Below are 15885 nucleotides of genomic sequence, written 5' to 3' on the forward strand. Positions count from 1 at the left end.
AGTTAATGACTATCCCTACACGTACCCTGTAGTTCTTGTATTAATATTGTTAGGACCCATCAGGACAGGGCATGCAGAAGAACTTGACACCTCTCCTAGAACAAACATAGATTTTCCTCTTTACTTTCTCCCCTCTCCAAGTGATCACTAGCTGCCCTAAATTACTAATTAATGCTTTCACACTTAAATAGCGGCCAAAGTTGATGCCTGTAATTCACACCCTTCCATTCACAAGTTACAGAGATCCAACTCAAATTAACTTAGGCCCAAAAGAGACATTGGATCGTAGAAGCAGCAGTTTCAAAGGAACAGTGTGTCCAGGTTGGAAACCAGGGCTCCAGCCCTTTCTTAGCCAGCCTTCTGCTGTGCCAGCTTTGGCCTCAAGCAGGCTCTTCCCCTGTCATGGCAAGGTGGGCTGCCGATAGGTGCTGCAGCTTGCAATCTACTAGACTGGCAGTTTCAGCAGAGGAGAATTCTTTCCTGTAGTCTCTGAAGAGGTTTGGCCTACTGCTCACTCTGTCCCCAGGTAGGGAGATAGTGGAAGGCATCTAGCCGAAATCCAAGACTGAGATAGAGGGAGGGGAAGTTGGCAGTAGGAAAAGAATCAGAGTCCAGGCCAGCCAGAATGAAGTGTGGCTCGTGCCTGACAGTGAGTGGGATGTACAGCAGTAGAACAGTTTCCAGTTCTGGGCACGCGCTCACACACACTCACACCTGAACACACTACCAGCCCTCACTAAACTTGTCTGGCTGGGAGATTAGATTGAAATCTTGTTAAAGAAGATATACATATTTGCATACATATATATTATGATCATTGCAGACAAGGGATGATTCTTATAAAAAATGTTCTAATCTCCCATAGTATGTTAGATATATAAGAACTTATTTCATGCAAGATTCACAACTATGCATATGGTCCTAGGTATGGAAATTATTTTTTATGTAACTCTAAAATTTTTCCTGGATGATTAAGCAGCAGCTAGCTTTATTAAACATAAGTTGTAGGATTTGGGGGTATGTTGGGGACAGACTTTGGGTATTGCCCAAGCTCTACCACTGAGCTGCACCCTAGCCCCCTGGTTTTGTTTTAAAGACTAGCAAAAAGAAGGTAATCATATCATGGAATTTTGTTTCCAGGCTGCTCCAGGTTCATGGACAGGGACGTGAGGTTGCTGTCTCAGTCCCAAGCTGGCTTCAAGCTCAGTGACCAGCCCTGTTATGTACTCTGTCTGGGGAGGACAAGCCCCCTTTGCAGTAAGTAGCCAGCAGTGGCCAGCTCAGAAAACCAGCCAGGGACTGCAGAGAAGCCAGCGGCCAGGTTCAGAGCTGGTGTGCGGCGGCCGCATTTCTTTGCCACGGCTCTGTCCCTCACCCGCAGCAGCCATCTGCTGCTGGCCATGGTGAAGTCAGATGGTCCTGAGCTGGCCACGAGTGAGCTGGCTTGTGGATACATAGGGCTTCCCTAACTCCTCCCTTTACTTCTGTATGGATTAGAAGTGTTTCAAAATAAAAATGTTAAAAATACTTCCCCTTCTTTATTCCTCCTTAAGATCAAGATGTGAAGAGCTAATTTTTAGGATCCCTGAGGTCCTGGATCTTTACTTCTGCCTTTACTTCTCTTTAGTCAACTAGAAGCCCCCTACGGGTGTGACAGGTGTGAACTGTGAACTTGGCTCTGGTGCCTCACACACTCTGCAGTGTGAGGGAAGAGCTGTGGGCTGGGAGGTGCCGGGTGCTGCTCCGGGTATTTCTGGTGTTTTCTACTAGATGTCACTTTGTGCCGGGCCTGGCACTCAGTGCTTGCCATGTGTGAGCTAGTTGATGCTCACTGCAGGTGGGTATTGATACCCCTATTTTATGGAGGGGCGAGTGGAAGCTCAGAGAAGTTGTTACGTGTCTGGGCTCACACAGCGCGGTGGACAGCTGCACTGGGACAGCTCCACTCCTCTGCCATTGCTCTTCTGTCCTCCTGCTCTGGTCTTCGCCCAGGTTGTAGGTAAGGAGACCGTGTGTGCTTTCCAGGGGCCCAGCCTCAGAACGACTGTGGGAACAGGCTGAGGAATAACCTTGAAGTGATTTTACTTGTTCTTTGTTTTTGCCTTTATTTGAACATTAACTTCCCCCGTTATGTGCATTACTTTATGAAACAGGTTCATTGGACAAAGTTTCCCTAAAATATGTCACTTCCTTTACCCCTTGAATATCATGCCAAGACGAGTGCAAAGCCCACTAACACTCTGTTCTCTCTGACTTTTCCTTCTAGTACACGCTACGCTGTGACATGAGGCGGTCTCTGCTGGCCAAAGACTTGACAAAGACCTGTGAATTCATTGTTCACTCTGCTGTAAGCTTTCCTCGGGTCTGCATTGCACCCTGTGCACAAGCGATAAGTTAACTACTTAGTCTAAGACAGGAGATGCCTGGTCAGAGGTGGCCCGTGGCATAAGCACCTCACCCTCACAGTGCAGTTTTTTTCCTTGGTCATGCAGAATCAGCAGTGACCATCAGTGCCTATACTCACTGTGACACATGGTGACAGACTTGTGCTCACTCTGCACTCTCTCGGGCTTTGCTAGTGCTGTCTCATATAGAAGTGGCCATGCCTCCTCCCTCCCTGGTCTGTGCCCTGCTCAGACCTCTGGAATTTTGTTTGAAGCTGGAAAGCCCTTTCCATAGCTGTAGTCAGGCTGGGGCTGGCGGGGCAGTGCTCGGGAGCCGTAGCTCCCCAGGCTGCAGCTCCCAGGGCTACTTTGGTGTGGAGCAGAAGCCTGCACACACTCCACAGTCCCCGCCACACACCTTAACCAATGGGGCCACCACAGAGTGTCAGGCTAGTCAGCTTGGTTTTGTAGAAAATTTGGGCTTGCATTTCTGTTACACTATTATGAAATGTCTGTGGTTTGGGTTTTTTTTTTGGCGGGGGTGGGGGTACCAGGGATTGAATCCAGGGGCACTCGACCACTGAGCCACATCCCCAGCTCTATTTTTTGTATTTTATTTAGAGACAGGGTCTCACTGAGTTGCTTATTAGCACCTCGCTTTTGCTGAGGTTGGCTTTCAAATCAAGATTCTCCTGCCTCAGGCCCCCAAGCCACCGGGATTACAGGCATGTGCCACTGCACCAAGCTATGGAATCTTTGAAGTAGTAAATAAAAACACAAGACCTAAATCTGCTGTGTGTGAGATTGGCAAAATCACAGATGTCCTCTGTTCACCTACATTCTTTTTGTCATTTTTTTAGAGCTTTTGTAGTTTCCCTTTCCTGTTAAATTTTTAATACTCATAGTGCTTAAGAGTCTCTTTCAGTGATAAACTATGTTGTATACATTTGTTACATTTGTATAAAACACTTTTAAAATGTTTCCCTTTTTTTTGGAAGTTACTTGGTTTAGATGGCTATTTCTCTTTTTTCCATCACCAGTCTTAAAATTGAAGCAAGACAAAATTTTTATGTGGATTACCCTCCCCGAAAGAGTCTTCTATGTCCTTGATAAAAAGTCTCAAGTTTTGTGAAGAATGAACCAAGTGGCTCCTTGCCCAGGGCCAGCCCCCAGGTTATGCCTCCCCCAGTCCCCAGACTGAGACCACCGAGCCCTTTTTGCTGGCATGCTCTGTCTGGGTAGCAGTGAGTACTTCCAGGCCGTCTGTCACCACGTGGCCTTCAAGTGTCATGTCTTTTGGGTGAATGGTTTCAGAAGAAGGCCAAAGCATACTGTGGTCTATAGTTTATAAGGTCAATGTTTCTTTAAATGCTGCAAAGAAGAGTATTTTCACTAAAGAATACTCATGAACCTGTTAAGTTAAAGAGTGTATTCAAGAAGAATATTCATTGTCATGAACTCATGGTGAGTGAGTGACCTTGGCCTTGCTCAGTGCCTGGCCCCACCCTGCTGCCTGGGTCCTGCTGACCTGCCCTTCCTCTGCCCACTCCCTGGGTCTTGCTGGCCTTTTGGATCCTGGCTCCTGGTAGAAGCCCATGGCGAGCGTGGTTGCAGCATGGCTGTGTGGATGGATTCTTGGAGAATGTAATGTGGAGATGATCCCTGTTAGTTGATGTGGGTGGCATCCACGGTTCATTTTATAGGTCTGATTCTTCCAGGTAATGGCTGTGTAGCTCCGAGGCTGACAGCACTGGCCCAGGTGCCTCATTCCACCACCACTCACAGCTCTACAGGCAGCCAGCAGGGCACCGACCTCCGAGCCTCACTTTCCCATGTATGATGTAACCATCTGGGAGGAGTGGACAGCCTCATGAGACTCAGCACGCAGTAGACCCTCTAGTGTTAGCTCTCCTTCTCAGAGAAGGGTTTAAGATGATACTTCCCAGAATACTGCTTTGCTTTATAGATGTAATTCTAACATTCTGAACCCATAAAGCGCCTTAGAGATTTCGACACCCTTCTCATATTACAGATGAAAAGATGAGTCCTCACGCTGGGTGGGGCGGAGGAATTTGACAAAGAGCACAGCCGTGTTTTTTGCAGAGCTGTGTTTGTGTTTGGAAGCCAAGTCTTTTCCTTAGTACCAAGTCCCTCCTGGTTTTTTAAAGAGGGCAACACCTTTGGGCCTGCAGAGCTCTTCAGCCCTGGTCCTCAGCCTGCTGACTGCAGTTCTACCTCCCATTCCAGCCTCAGAAGGGGACATTGACTCCGAGCCCTGTGGACTTCACCATCACCCCAGAAACTTTACAGAACGTCAAAGAGGTAACCGGTTCCTCTCATTCCACTCAGATGCCATGGGTTTTCCTAGTGACCAGACCCCATGACCAACTGTTCTTTAGCTGGGAACTGAGCCATGGTGAGAGGATTCCTGATTGTTTCTGTACACTAATTATTTGGTACTTTCAGTTTGATCTCATGTTGAACTCAGCTTAGGAGAAGAATGTGGTTTAAAAGTTCCTTGTCTGTTTGTGGTTTTGCTTGCTTTTTGAGATGGAGTCCTCTGTGTTGCCCATGCTGGCCTCAAACCTCTGAGCTCAAGTGATCCTCCTGCCCCAGTCCCCTGAGCAGCTGGGCCTATGGTGCCCAGCTTGCTTTTATATATATATATATATATATATATATATATATATATATATATATATATATATATATATAATCCTTTTTTTTAGTTGGATATAATACCTTTATTTTATTTATTTTTATGTGGTGCTGAGGATCAAACCCAGGGCCTCACATGTGCTAGGCTAGTGCTCTACCGCTGAGCCACAAGCCCACCCCCAGCTTGCTTTTGACCGTGGGTAGTCATCTCAGTCTTGCTGCACCGCGAGCCCCAAACCCCCTACTCCTTCATTTCTCAGGTTAGCCGAGGTCTGCCTGCCCATGGCCTCTGGTCAGCCTCTGTTGATATTTATTTGGTAGTTTCTCCCAGCAGCATTCCCGGCAGGCAGAGAATAGGAGGCAAGTGCTTTTCAAAGATTCCAGCAGTCTCCCCACACCAGGGCGTTTACCCCGGGACACACAGAAGTCAGGGCAGCAGCCCAGCCGACCCTGCAGGGCTGCACTCACAGACAGCAGCTCTCGGCCATCTGCCTCGGCCTGCGTGGACCAGCACTCATCCGCTGCTGCCAATTTTCCTCAGTTTTTTTTTTCTTTTTTTTTAAGATATCTGTTTCTTGAGGAAGTAGGGAATTCCTACAGCTCCTTCTGGACAGAACTTTCTTCTTGACTAGTTCTTCATTTTACTCACTGGAAAATACAGATTAGAACTGGGTTGAGGGAAAGTTTGGGATGACCTCATCCCCGGGGAGGTATAAATGAGGCAAGTGGTATGTCATGGGTTTCAGAACCTTCTGGAAGGTTCACAACTCCTCTGCCATTTTCCATGGCTCCTTCTCCTTAGAGAATGGAGCATGTGGCTCAGGAGGCCATTCAGGTTCCTGTGCCCCAGCTCGGCAGCGTGGTCCCTCTCTAGGCCCCTGTCCTCCTGGGCAGCCCCTTCAGTGCTCACGCTGCACCTCCCTCTCTCGTGGCTCCTCTGTGTGTGGAGCAGATTCCTCTTTTTCTTGCTCTTATTCTCCGGAATTCATTGGTTCTTGGTTGCCAATTTACGAGTGAGGACCTGGTAAGTGGCTTGGTTAAGGAGACTCTGCCCCCACCTGAGTGAGCATCAGGCTCCCCAGGAGAAGTGCACACTGAGTTTGCACTGAGGGTCACACGGGGAGTGGGAGGTGTGTGCAGGCAGCCTGTCCTCTGGGTGTTGAGCTCGCTGACCTACACTGTGGCCTTAAATGACTTGGGACACTGCCCTGTCCTGTCCTGATCTGCCCTCAGAGTCTTCTAAGTAGGAAGTCCCAACTCTTCACTGCTTCCCCATCCTATGATGAGTCACCTTGAGATGTCTCTTTGGCCCCCACAGTGATCACAGGCAGCCAGTGGGCACTCTTGCATGCTGCCTTCTCCGCCAACTGGAGGTCTGTGGTGCCTGCACTCTTTTTTTTTTTTAAATTATTATTATTTTTTTTTAAAGAGAGAGAGAGAGAGAGAGAGAGAATTTTTAATATTTATTTATTTTTTTTAGTTATCAGCGGACACAACATCTTTGTTTGTATGTGGTGCTGAGGATCGAACCCAGGCCGCACACATGCCAGGCGAGCGCGCTACCACTTGAGCCACATCCCCAGCCCCAGTGCCTGCACTCTTGCAGTGTCCTGGGCAATCACTTGTTCTTTTTGTGTTTGTTTTTTTGTGATGCTGGGGACAGACCTGGGGCCTCACTGCAGTTCGGCAAGCCTCCCCAATGAGCTGCACCCCAACCCCCATAATCCACTTTTTATCTGACGGAAATGCTTCACTGGGTGGAGTCCAGGGGGTGTTCCTCGCAGCTTGACTAGTATAAGGTTCTTTGCTTTTTATTTATAAATGAAAAAGAACGTCTTTCATTATGACAGAAGCATTTATGTTTGTTGTTAGAAAATAACATAAATCAAAATAAAATTGCTTATTTATAAAATACCATGGTGGGGTGCTGGGGCTGTAGCTCAGTGGGAGAGCACTGGCCAAGCATGCGTGAGACACCTGGTTAGATCCTCAGCACCACATAAAAATAAACAAACAAAATGAAGGCATTCTGTCCATCTACAACTACAAAAAGAATGTTTTAAAAATACCATGGTGGGTTTTGTTTGGTGTTTTTTAAGTAGAAAAGGGATTTATTGGAAGGATAAGGTGGCTCACAGATACTACAGGAAGGCTGGAGATCAGACTCAGAAAATAGTGCAAATTGATTTTTGTTTGCAGATGCTAATGTCACCACCGGGAGGATGGAAAAGAGTGTTTTGAGGTGGACATAGAAAGCTTTTCCTATTTCATCAGTTGCCTTAAAGAATTTTAATGTGAACTGTTACCGCTTTTTTATTTTTCCAAACAAATTGTTTTTTTTTTTTTATGTGTAGTTATTTTTAAAACTCTGTCTTCAACCAAGACATTTTTAGAGGCTGTATCTTTGGGAACCATCAGGTAGAGAGCTCCCTGCTCTTCAGTTTGAGATAAGTGCTGGTCAGTTGGTGGTCCCCCGCCCCTGTGACCATTGCCACTTCCGATGGCTGGTCTGAGTTTAGATGAGCAGAAGTTGAAAATACTGGCCTAGTTTTAAAGACTCAGTATGAAAAAGAGAATGTAAAATATCATAGATAAATTTTTATATTGATTATATGTGGAAATGATAACATTTTGGAAATATTGGTTAATTTCTTTTGTTTTTGCCTTTTTAATGTGGCTACTAGAAAATTTTAAGCAACATAATGTAGCTAATTACAAATTTTATTTGTAATTAATTATAAATTAGTTACAAATAAAATTACAGTGTAATTTTATTTATTTACTTTTAAAAGTTTTTTTTGGTACTGGGGAATGAACCCAGGGGTGTGCCTGAGCTACATCACCAGCTATTTTTTTTTTTTTTTTTTTAATTTTATTTTGAGACAGGGTCTCACAAAGTTGCTGAGCCTGGCCTCCGACTTACAAACCTCTTGCCTCAGCCTCCCGAGCACTGGGATTGTAGGAGTATGCCACCACACCTGGCTACACATGTGATTTTAAATGACATTTGTGACTTTGTTGAATTTCTACAGGACAGTGGTGTACTAAACTCTGAAATGCTCTCAGTGACTGGGACATGGCAGAGGTGCAGATGCCAGGAATAGCTGTCTCACTCTCTAGACTGTTTCCCACAAGACCATCCCTCGTGACCATCCCTTGCTCTCAGCCAGCTTTCTGTTTATAGAGAAAAGAGCCGAAGTGTTTGTCCGGCCTTAAGGAGGACACCTTTTTTTTTTTTTTTAATATTTTTTTAGTTATACATGGGCACAATAACTTTATTTTGTTTATTTTTATGTGGTGCTGAGGATCGAAGCCAGGGTCTCACACATGCGAGGCGGGCGCTCTACTGCTGAGCCCCAGCCCCAGCCCCAGCCCAGCAGCTTTCTTAATATGCACAAAGTCCTGAATTCAGTCCTCAGTACTGCAAAATAATTTGCAGTGAAAAAAACCAAATTCCTTGAAATAAAATAAATGTCTTAGCTTTTTGAAAATTGCCATATAGGGAACAATTTAAAGTTGATCTTTCCCCTTTTTTTTTTTTTTGGTGACTGGATGCCCTTTGCCAACTTCCTGAGACCTTGTATGTCTTACTGGCTGAGACAGGAGACTTCTGGATCTGAGTGGAGGCCGGCCTGGGTGGAGCCCTCGGGTCCTTCTGTATAGTCCATCAGGTGCTCAGGTGCCGTGTGCACATGTGCAGCTGTGGAATGAACCCGTCTCCTGCTGCGCAGGCTGATGAGTGATGTGGTTGTGTTGCTCCTGTCTTCCCGTTTCCTAAAACAGGACTCCGTGCACCCTGTACCAGTAACTCAGCTTTGTTTTCAGGATTTACACCAAAGTAGCTATCTAGTAATTTTGGCTTTTCCCTTACACTCCTGATATATTTGTTTTTGTTTGTTTTAGAGAGCTTTGCTCCCCAAATTCCTCATTAGAGGACATCTCAACTCAACCAACTGTGTTATCACACAGCCACTGACAGGAGAGCTGGTAGTGGAGCACTCGGACGCCGCCATCCGCAGCATAGAGCTGCAGCTGGTCCGCGTGGAGACCTGTGGTAAGGCCCTGCTGGTTGCAACCGCCCAGCCTCTGCCTGCTGCTCTAGAGATGATGTGGGTGGAGGCAAAATAAGATCTAGTCTCTTTTTGCCATAAATGTGTCTTAGTTTGTTCTCTGTTGCTATAACAAAATACCCGAGACCACGCAGTTTATAAGGAATAGAGAGGCTAATTTGGTTCATGTTCTTGGTACATGATGCCAACATCTGTTGAAGGCCTTCTTGCTACATCCTATCAAGGAGGAGGGCATTCAATGGCGAGAAAGACCAAGTATACCAAAGATAACTCACTTCTATAACACAGCCATTCCCTCAACAGCCCACTCAGCACAGCTACCTCCTAAAGGCCCCACCTCCAAATACCACTGACCTGTTAATTTGGGACATTAAGTTGCTCACCTAACCATTGCAGAGTGTTTGAGGAAAGTGAAATATGGAAGGTGGACCTCTAGGATTCTGCAGAACTGGAGAAGTGGGCCAGTGTGTTGATACAGGTTGGCAGTGTTGATGGGGACTGGTGATCTGCTGTTTCCTCTGTTTCCAGGGTGTGCAGAAGGCTATGCACGTGATGCCACAGAGATCCAGAACATTCAGATTGCCGATGGGGACGTCTGCAGGGGCCTCTCTGTCCCTATACACATGGTATTTCCCAGGCTCTTCACCTGCCCCACGCTGGAGACCACCAACTTCAAAGTGGGCAAGTAGCGCTCCCTCAGCCCCGCTGGGCCGGGTTCTGGGAAGGTGTGGGCCACTCAGGTTGTGCAGCTCAGACACTCAGGCCTTGTCCCTCAGCCAAACCTCACTGCTGTGCCAGCCTGGGGAATAGCAGTGGGTAGCCACGTTTCTGCAGACTAGGGCAGGTGACTCTAAGCTCTGTGAGGGACAGGCAGGCAGAAGGAGTAGTGTGGAAGGGACGTCAAGGTCAGTTCCTCTGCTAGGGCCAGGTGGGAACAGTGACGCTCCTGGGATGAATGTCAGTCATCAGGAGGCCCCTGGGCATTTTCCCTGAATCCGTGTGTGAATGTTTGACCACCAATCCGAATCATGTCCCAGCTAGTGTTCTATCCCACTTTTTTTCCTTTAACATATCATGAACATTTCGGTGGGTTTAAGTCTTTTTACCAAATGTTTTTTGGTTTTGAGGGTCCTTTTTTTTGGAGACAGGGTCTTGCCATGTTACCCAGCCTGGCCTTGAAATTTGGGTTCAAGTGATCCTCCTGCCTTAGCCTCCCAAGTTGCTGGGACCATAGGTGTGTCTGTCTGTCCTACTAGATATTTTAATGACATGTCCCTCCTGTTAAGAATCGTCATGCTGATAAGATTCATTTGGGAGGTCACCCACTCTAAAGAGGTAGACACAGCATAGGAGAGTCTGCGAGTGACTTCAGCACTTCCTGGCACAACTTTGCAGATGGTTGAAAATACCTCAAAGAGTTCCCTGGGCTTTCCTGGAACACTTCTGAGCCTTGCCTGAGGCTCGCTGACAAACATGTATGACAAGGGGATTTTGGTGATGGCTTTTGCTGTTATTCTGCTCTATTGAGAAGTGGGAACTTTTCCCCAAGACCAGTATGTTTGTGTTAATGTCACATCCCCGAGTCACTGTGCATTATTATTAGTCCATGAGGAACTTTAAAAATTATACCGTGAGTTTAAATTATAACTTAATTATAACTTAATTCAAAACATAAGTCCGTGTAGCTTCCTCACCAAGCTTGTATTACCAGAGGGAAGGTTGGTGGCACCTGCCACAGTGTCACTGAGCACTACTTGCATTTTCTTTGCATGTGCTGTGGACGTGAGCCCTAGGGCAGGGCTGGCCAGTGCAGGTGGAAGCACAGTTTAGTATTTGTAGAATTATGGGTCCTTCTGTGAGATGTCACATTATAGTGAGAGCCTGTTAGGGTCAGGACACAGGGTCAGTCTACTGTCTCCAGGACGCATGGGCAGTAGAGTCTGGAGAAAGGCCTTGCGCAGGTCAGACTTGACCCATGCAAAGGCCCTATGGCTGACTACGAAAGCACACTTGTGATGGTTGTCGATTAGATGGCCCTGCCCGTGGCACAACATCCACAGGTGCCCAAGCCAGAGGGGCAGGCGGCGGCCCCTCCCTCACAGCCCCATTTCCACACTCAGAGGCGGCCTCTCTCCCAGACCCCTGGTGTCCTCCTGGAGGACAGTGTCAGGCAGGTTTTCCTTTTATACTCTGTGGCACTGTGCATGTTATTCCAAAGAATGTTTTCTACTTCAGAATACCTCAAATTTAAATTGAGGAAGAAGATCTTGAATGTTGAATTCTTGGCTTGGTTTTCCTAAATAAACTGCAGAAAAGTACAAAAATTGTTTTTTTTCTGCTGTGCTTTATATTAAGTGCCTAATTTTTTTTTTTTTTTAGATTCACTAGAATTTTCAGAGGAAGCAAATCCAGGAAACTATCAATCAACACATATTTAAAATGCCTGTCCTCCAGTCAGGAGATCAGTGATTCTCTTGTCCTCAGCCTGATGCCAAGTCAGGTTTAGAACTTAAAAATGAGTAGCAGGTGGTTAGTGTGGGTCTCTGTAGAAAAGAAGTGACCTGTAACCATTGGTTAAGGAGCTGTGGCCTCACAGAAGCCCCAAGGTCCTCTTCTTGTTGGCTGTGGGAAGAGTTTGGAGCGGGGACCCTGGACCGCTTGGCCTTCATGCACCTGCCAAGCAGGTGTGGACACTGTGCAGGCATGGCCACCAGAAGCCAGGCCAATTCTCAGGGAGAGGAACAGTGATCAGAAAAGGTCCAGGAGCCTCCGGGTAGGGAGGTCAGGTGTGAGCACTGTGTCCTGCATTAAGGCAGGATCTCCACGTGTCCTCCTCTGCCTGCCAACCACAAGTGGCTGCAAATGTGAGGGTCAGGCCTGATCTGGAGGCCTGCTGGAGTGTTAGGAGCTGCAGGGGGACGGCGCTCAGAGCGTCAGGAGCTCCTAGGTGAAACGGCTGTTCTGCCAAGTGTTCTCAGTTAAAAGTGAAAGCCAGTGCCAGCCCCGAACACAGGCCCCCTGCCTGCTGGGCACCAGTCTGTGCAGCCTCACACTCCTCCCTCCGGGGGCCACAACAAGACAACTGGGGGAGTTGGAGGGATTAGTGGTGAGCAGGGCTCAGAAGACAGCCAAGAGGCCATTTCTTATAGTGTCAGTTATCAAAGGAAGGAAAGAGTGCGTGCCTGACTGCTGTTGTGACTGATGACGGGAGAAGGCAGCCACCTCACGGGGGCACAGACCCCAAATGCAGAGCCGAGCTTCTGCAGGTGTGCTGCGCGCCCCCTTGGCCCAGCGCACTTCTCTGCCACACAGAGCCCTTCCTGCCCTGCTCTTGATGCCAGGGGAGGCACCCGCCTCACATGCACCCCTTCTGTGGGATCAGTCAGGCTTGTCCGTAGTAGCTACAGAGCTGGTGAAGAAAGAATCTTATTTGCTGAAAGGGGAGGGCCAAGCTTTAAACAGCACTTCAGGCGAGTTTAGCAACGTCCAGAGGAATAACAAACGGTCATTCTTCCTGAAGCTCATCACTTGGGGACTGGAGGGGCACCCAGCCAGCTGCAGGCAACTCAGAGTTTGATAATTCCCTTAAGAATTGCAGGAAAGGTGAAAATAAAGCAAAAACAGTATCCGTTAATCAAGAGAATTCGAGGGTGTTCTGTTTGGAACAGGAGGACAGAGAGGTGAGGACTCAAGAGCCCTGTTCCCAGACAAGGCAGAGGTGTGCCCCGAGGGCCTGGGTGGCTGGAAGGCAGGGTGACGCTGCAGGGGAGACTGTGCAGGTGGCGCCGGGCCCCCTCTGTGGAGCTGCACCTCTGAGGTTGGCATTGCTCTGCCCACTACCTGTTCCTGAGCCGAGTCCCGTCCTTTCTCTCCACAGAGTTCGAGGTGAACATCGTGGTGCTGCTTCACGCCGACCACCTCATCACAGAGAACTTCCCGCTGAAGCTCTGCCGGACGTAGCCAGAGGCGGGAAAGCGGAGTGGCCAGGTGGTAGGCCAGCTCCTCCCCTGACTCGGGCCGGAGCCACGCTGGCAGCACACGTGTCTTGTGATCTGCCTTGGAAACGAATCTGGCTCCTCGAGTGCCCCCCTTCTCCCCGGTTTCCTGGGCCCTCCGCTCACGCAGGTGCTGCTCGCAGGCCCTCTGGACGCCCAGGCTCGCCTCATGGAAGATGCTCCAGGAGAACACCCGGCTCCCGGTTCCTGTTCCTTTCAGTTTCAGTAAAGCACTGTGCCTGCAGTTTGGGCTTTGCTGGAAGGTGAGGTCACGCGCACAGAGGGAGCCCCTAACTTGCTAGCGGACAGACATAGCGAGGGGCTCCTGGCAGTAAAGGGTCAGCAGCCAGGTAACATCCAGAACAGCCACTAGCATGCTCGTTGCTTATGAGTTTGTGGACCCCTCCCAGGAGGATGTCCCACCTGAGTCTGTAGTTCTTTGTAACATTTCTCCATAAACTCCAAAAGCTTTAGGGAACTGGGAAAATCACTCTTGCTCTCAGGATTGGGAGGACCTGGTAGCGCTGGTTGGGGCTGGGGTCCAGGACTGGCACGAATCCCCTGCTGCCACATTCCCGGAACAAGATGCAAGGCTGTGGGAGGCAAATGCAGGTGAGCTGCTCTTGTTACAGGGCAGGTTCTGAGTGGCAAGAGACTGTGCCCGGGGCAGTGGAGGCCCCACCATGGGGTAGTGCCAGGAGGACACCCTTGAGCTGATGGACTTGGCCTGCCCTAACCCACCCGAGGGCCCTGTGCTTTCAGCCAAGTGTTTTGACATGCAGCCAGTTTTTGCCTCAGCCTTGAATTATGGTTCACTGTTTTTGGCGAGTCTGTTGCAATAAATTTCTTCCTTCAAACCCTGCCATTGTTTGTTGGCCCACAATTAGCAAGACCTCAGAAATAAGCCATGCCGCTGTGCAACTGGGGCCTTCCTTGGTGGGCCCTCCTGAAGGCGTGGGGGTGCTGCACTCCCACTGTCCCCTATGTGTTTGGCGCAAAGCCAGGCCCTGCCCACGACAGCCAACACCTGAGTTCTGTTATGTCAACTACGATAGAGATGGGAGGTCCAGCGTAGAAGGAATGGCAGCCTGGCCTGGCCGAGGCCCCGCCCTGTCCTAGGACTTTACAGTGAAACTGGCGGGATTTATCCGAGTTACTGAAAGTAGGTTCCCAGAGAACACATTTCTGCTCTGTAAATCTTTTATATGCACATGAACTAAAGATTATCTGTCCTTGATGATACGTTTAAACTGAGTAGCTGGAAATAAAGAGCCTTTACTTTCTGCCATATTTCTAAGGAATAAATCATTTTTAATAAAAAAGCTAAAAGACAATTTTAAGAAGAGGCTTGGGGTGCACCTTGCTGTATAATTCTTCAGTAAACTGAGACAATCATGATGAGTGCTATAAGGAAAGTCATCACCTGAAGAGCCGCCCGCCCGCCGTCCAGCTACCTTGAGGGTTCCATTCAGGCCTGGGCAGCCGAGTGAGCACCCCAGCTGCCGTTCCCCGCACTCTGGCCCTCACATCTCCATCAGAGCTTGCAGAACAGCGCAGGTGTCGGCTGTCATGGGCAGCAGCTGCTCCCTGGAGTTAGGGTGCCTCTGTCCAGGGCTCAGAGTTGTCAGAGCCTCAGTTAAACCCAGGAGGAGGAAGGGAGGGGAGATGAAGGGAAGACTGGACAGTGAGTCTAAAGCGCGCTCCTGGAAGCGCCCATGGAGGCAGGGACACATCTTGGCGCTCGCTCGGCTCTGAGATGACTCCACAGAGCCTGGTGCCAATTCTCAGCCACGTTGAGTTCAGAGCAAAGGCAGAGCCTCACCCGGGAGAGAAAGTGAAAGGAAGCCAAAGCCTGGCGCCATCCGAAAGGGCGTCCTGAACTCACCCGTCCTGGAGCCCTGGGGCCATGGAACCTTCCAGTCCATTTTGGCCCCCACCAGAATTCTCCTGTCCTAGACTGAATTGCCCTTTAATAAGTGGGGGTAGGAATTACCCCACTTGCTGATGGCGATTCCTGGGCTGCAGTAGGTTGCCCTTGACTGCCTCAGCCCCGCTGGCCCTGCCCTTCCCAGTGGAATTGTGGCCAGCTGGAAGGCACTGGCTCTTGTCACTGCTGCTCACTGTTAAGGTGGTTAAAGAGTCAGTCATGGATTTCCCAGAGAACTGCCAATCTAGCACCCAGAATAAATTGTAATGCGAATCATAATTTGCCCTTGCAGCCTGCGTTTCTGGAGCGCTGCAGCTGGCACTGCTGGGTGTGTGCTCATTGGGTTGTGCTGCCGTCTAGTGACAGTCCCCATGTCCCCTAAGCTTACAGGAGTGCCCCTCTCAGTGAGGCCAAAGCCTCTTGCCCAGGGCAACTGACAGTGTTGCTCTGCTCAAGGGAGCTCAACTGGTGGCTTCAAGTTGTGGATTTGGGGCTAACTGAGGAGCACTCGCGTGAGGCGTGGTTCTTCTGGGTCAGCCCTGACCCAGGCGCTGTGCGTCTACCATCTTAGTTATGGCAGCGCCCTGCAGAGAGGGAACTGTTGCCACCCCTGTTTTACAGGTAGGGGGTTTGTAGCCCAGGAGGAGGGTGACTCTGCCAGGTGCCTGTCCACACACGCCCCCCAGGAGTGTGTTGAGGGAGGCACCGTCTCCTGCACCGACACCCACCTCCCCTCCGCCCTGTGCTTGGGCTTTCCTGGGCCTTTCAGCGTGGCTGCCCCTGCGTGTGTGAGACAGCTACTAGCTGTGTCACCACACCTGCTGAGAGGAGCCAGGGACGCTGCTTCCCTT

At 49.1% G+C, this 15885-nt stretch overlaps 1 protein-coding gene across 1 annotated transcript in view; it reads left to right on the top strand.

The window, feature by feature from the left end:
• The window catches only part of Vps26c (VPS26 endosomal protein sorting factor C), a 40275-nt gene extending 25878 nt beyond the window's left edge, over window positions 1–14397 (top strand). Inside the window, exons 4-8 of the mRNA XM_027929026.2 lie at window positions 2267–2347; window positions 4632–4706; window positions 8946–9096; window positions 9641–9793; window positions 12990–14397. Of these exons, the coding sequence (XP_027784827.1) occupies window positions 2267–2347; window positions 4632–4706; window positions 8946–9096; window positions 9641–9793; window positions 12990–13072 (543 nt within the window). The 3' untranslated portion in view covers window positions 13073–14397. The remainder of the gene's footprint in view (window positions 1–2266; window positions 2348–4631; window positions 4707–8945; window positions 9097–9640; window positions 9794–12989) is intronic.
• The last annotated feature ends 1488 nt before the right edge of the window (window positions 14398–15885 follow it).

Source organism: Marmota flaviventris, chromosome 8 (genome assembly GCF_047511675.1).
Source record: "Marmota flaviventris isolate mMarFla1 chromosome 8, mMarFla1.hap1, whole genome shotgun sequence".
Classification (NCBI taxonomy): domain Eukaryota; kingdom Metazoa; phylum Chordata; class Mammalia; order Rodentia; family Sciuridae; genus Marmota; species Marmota flaviventris.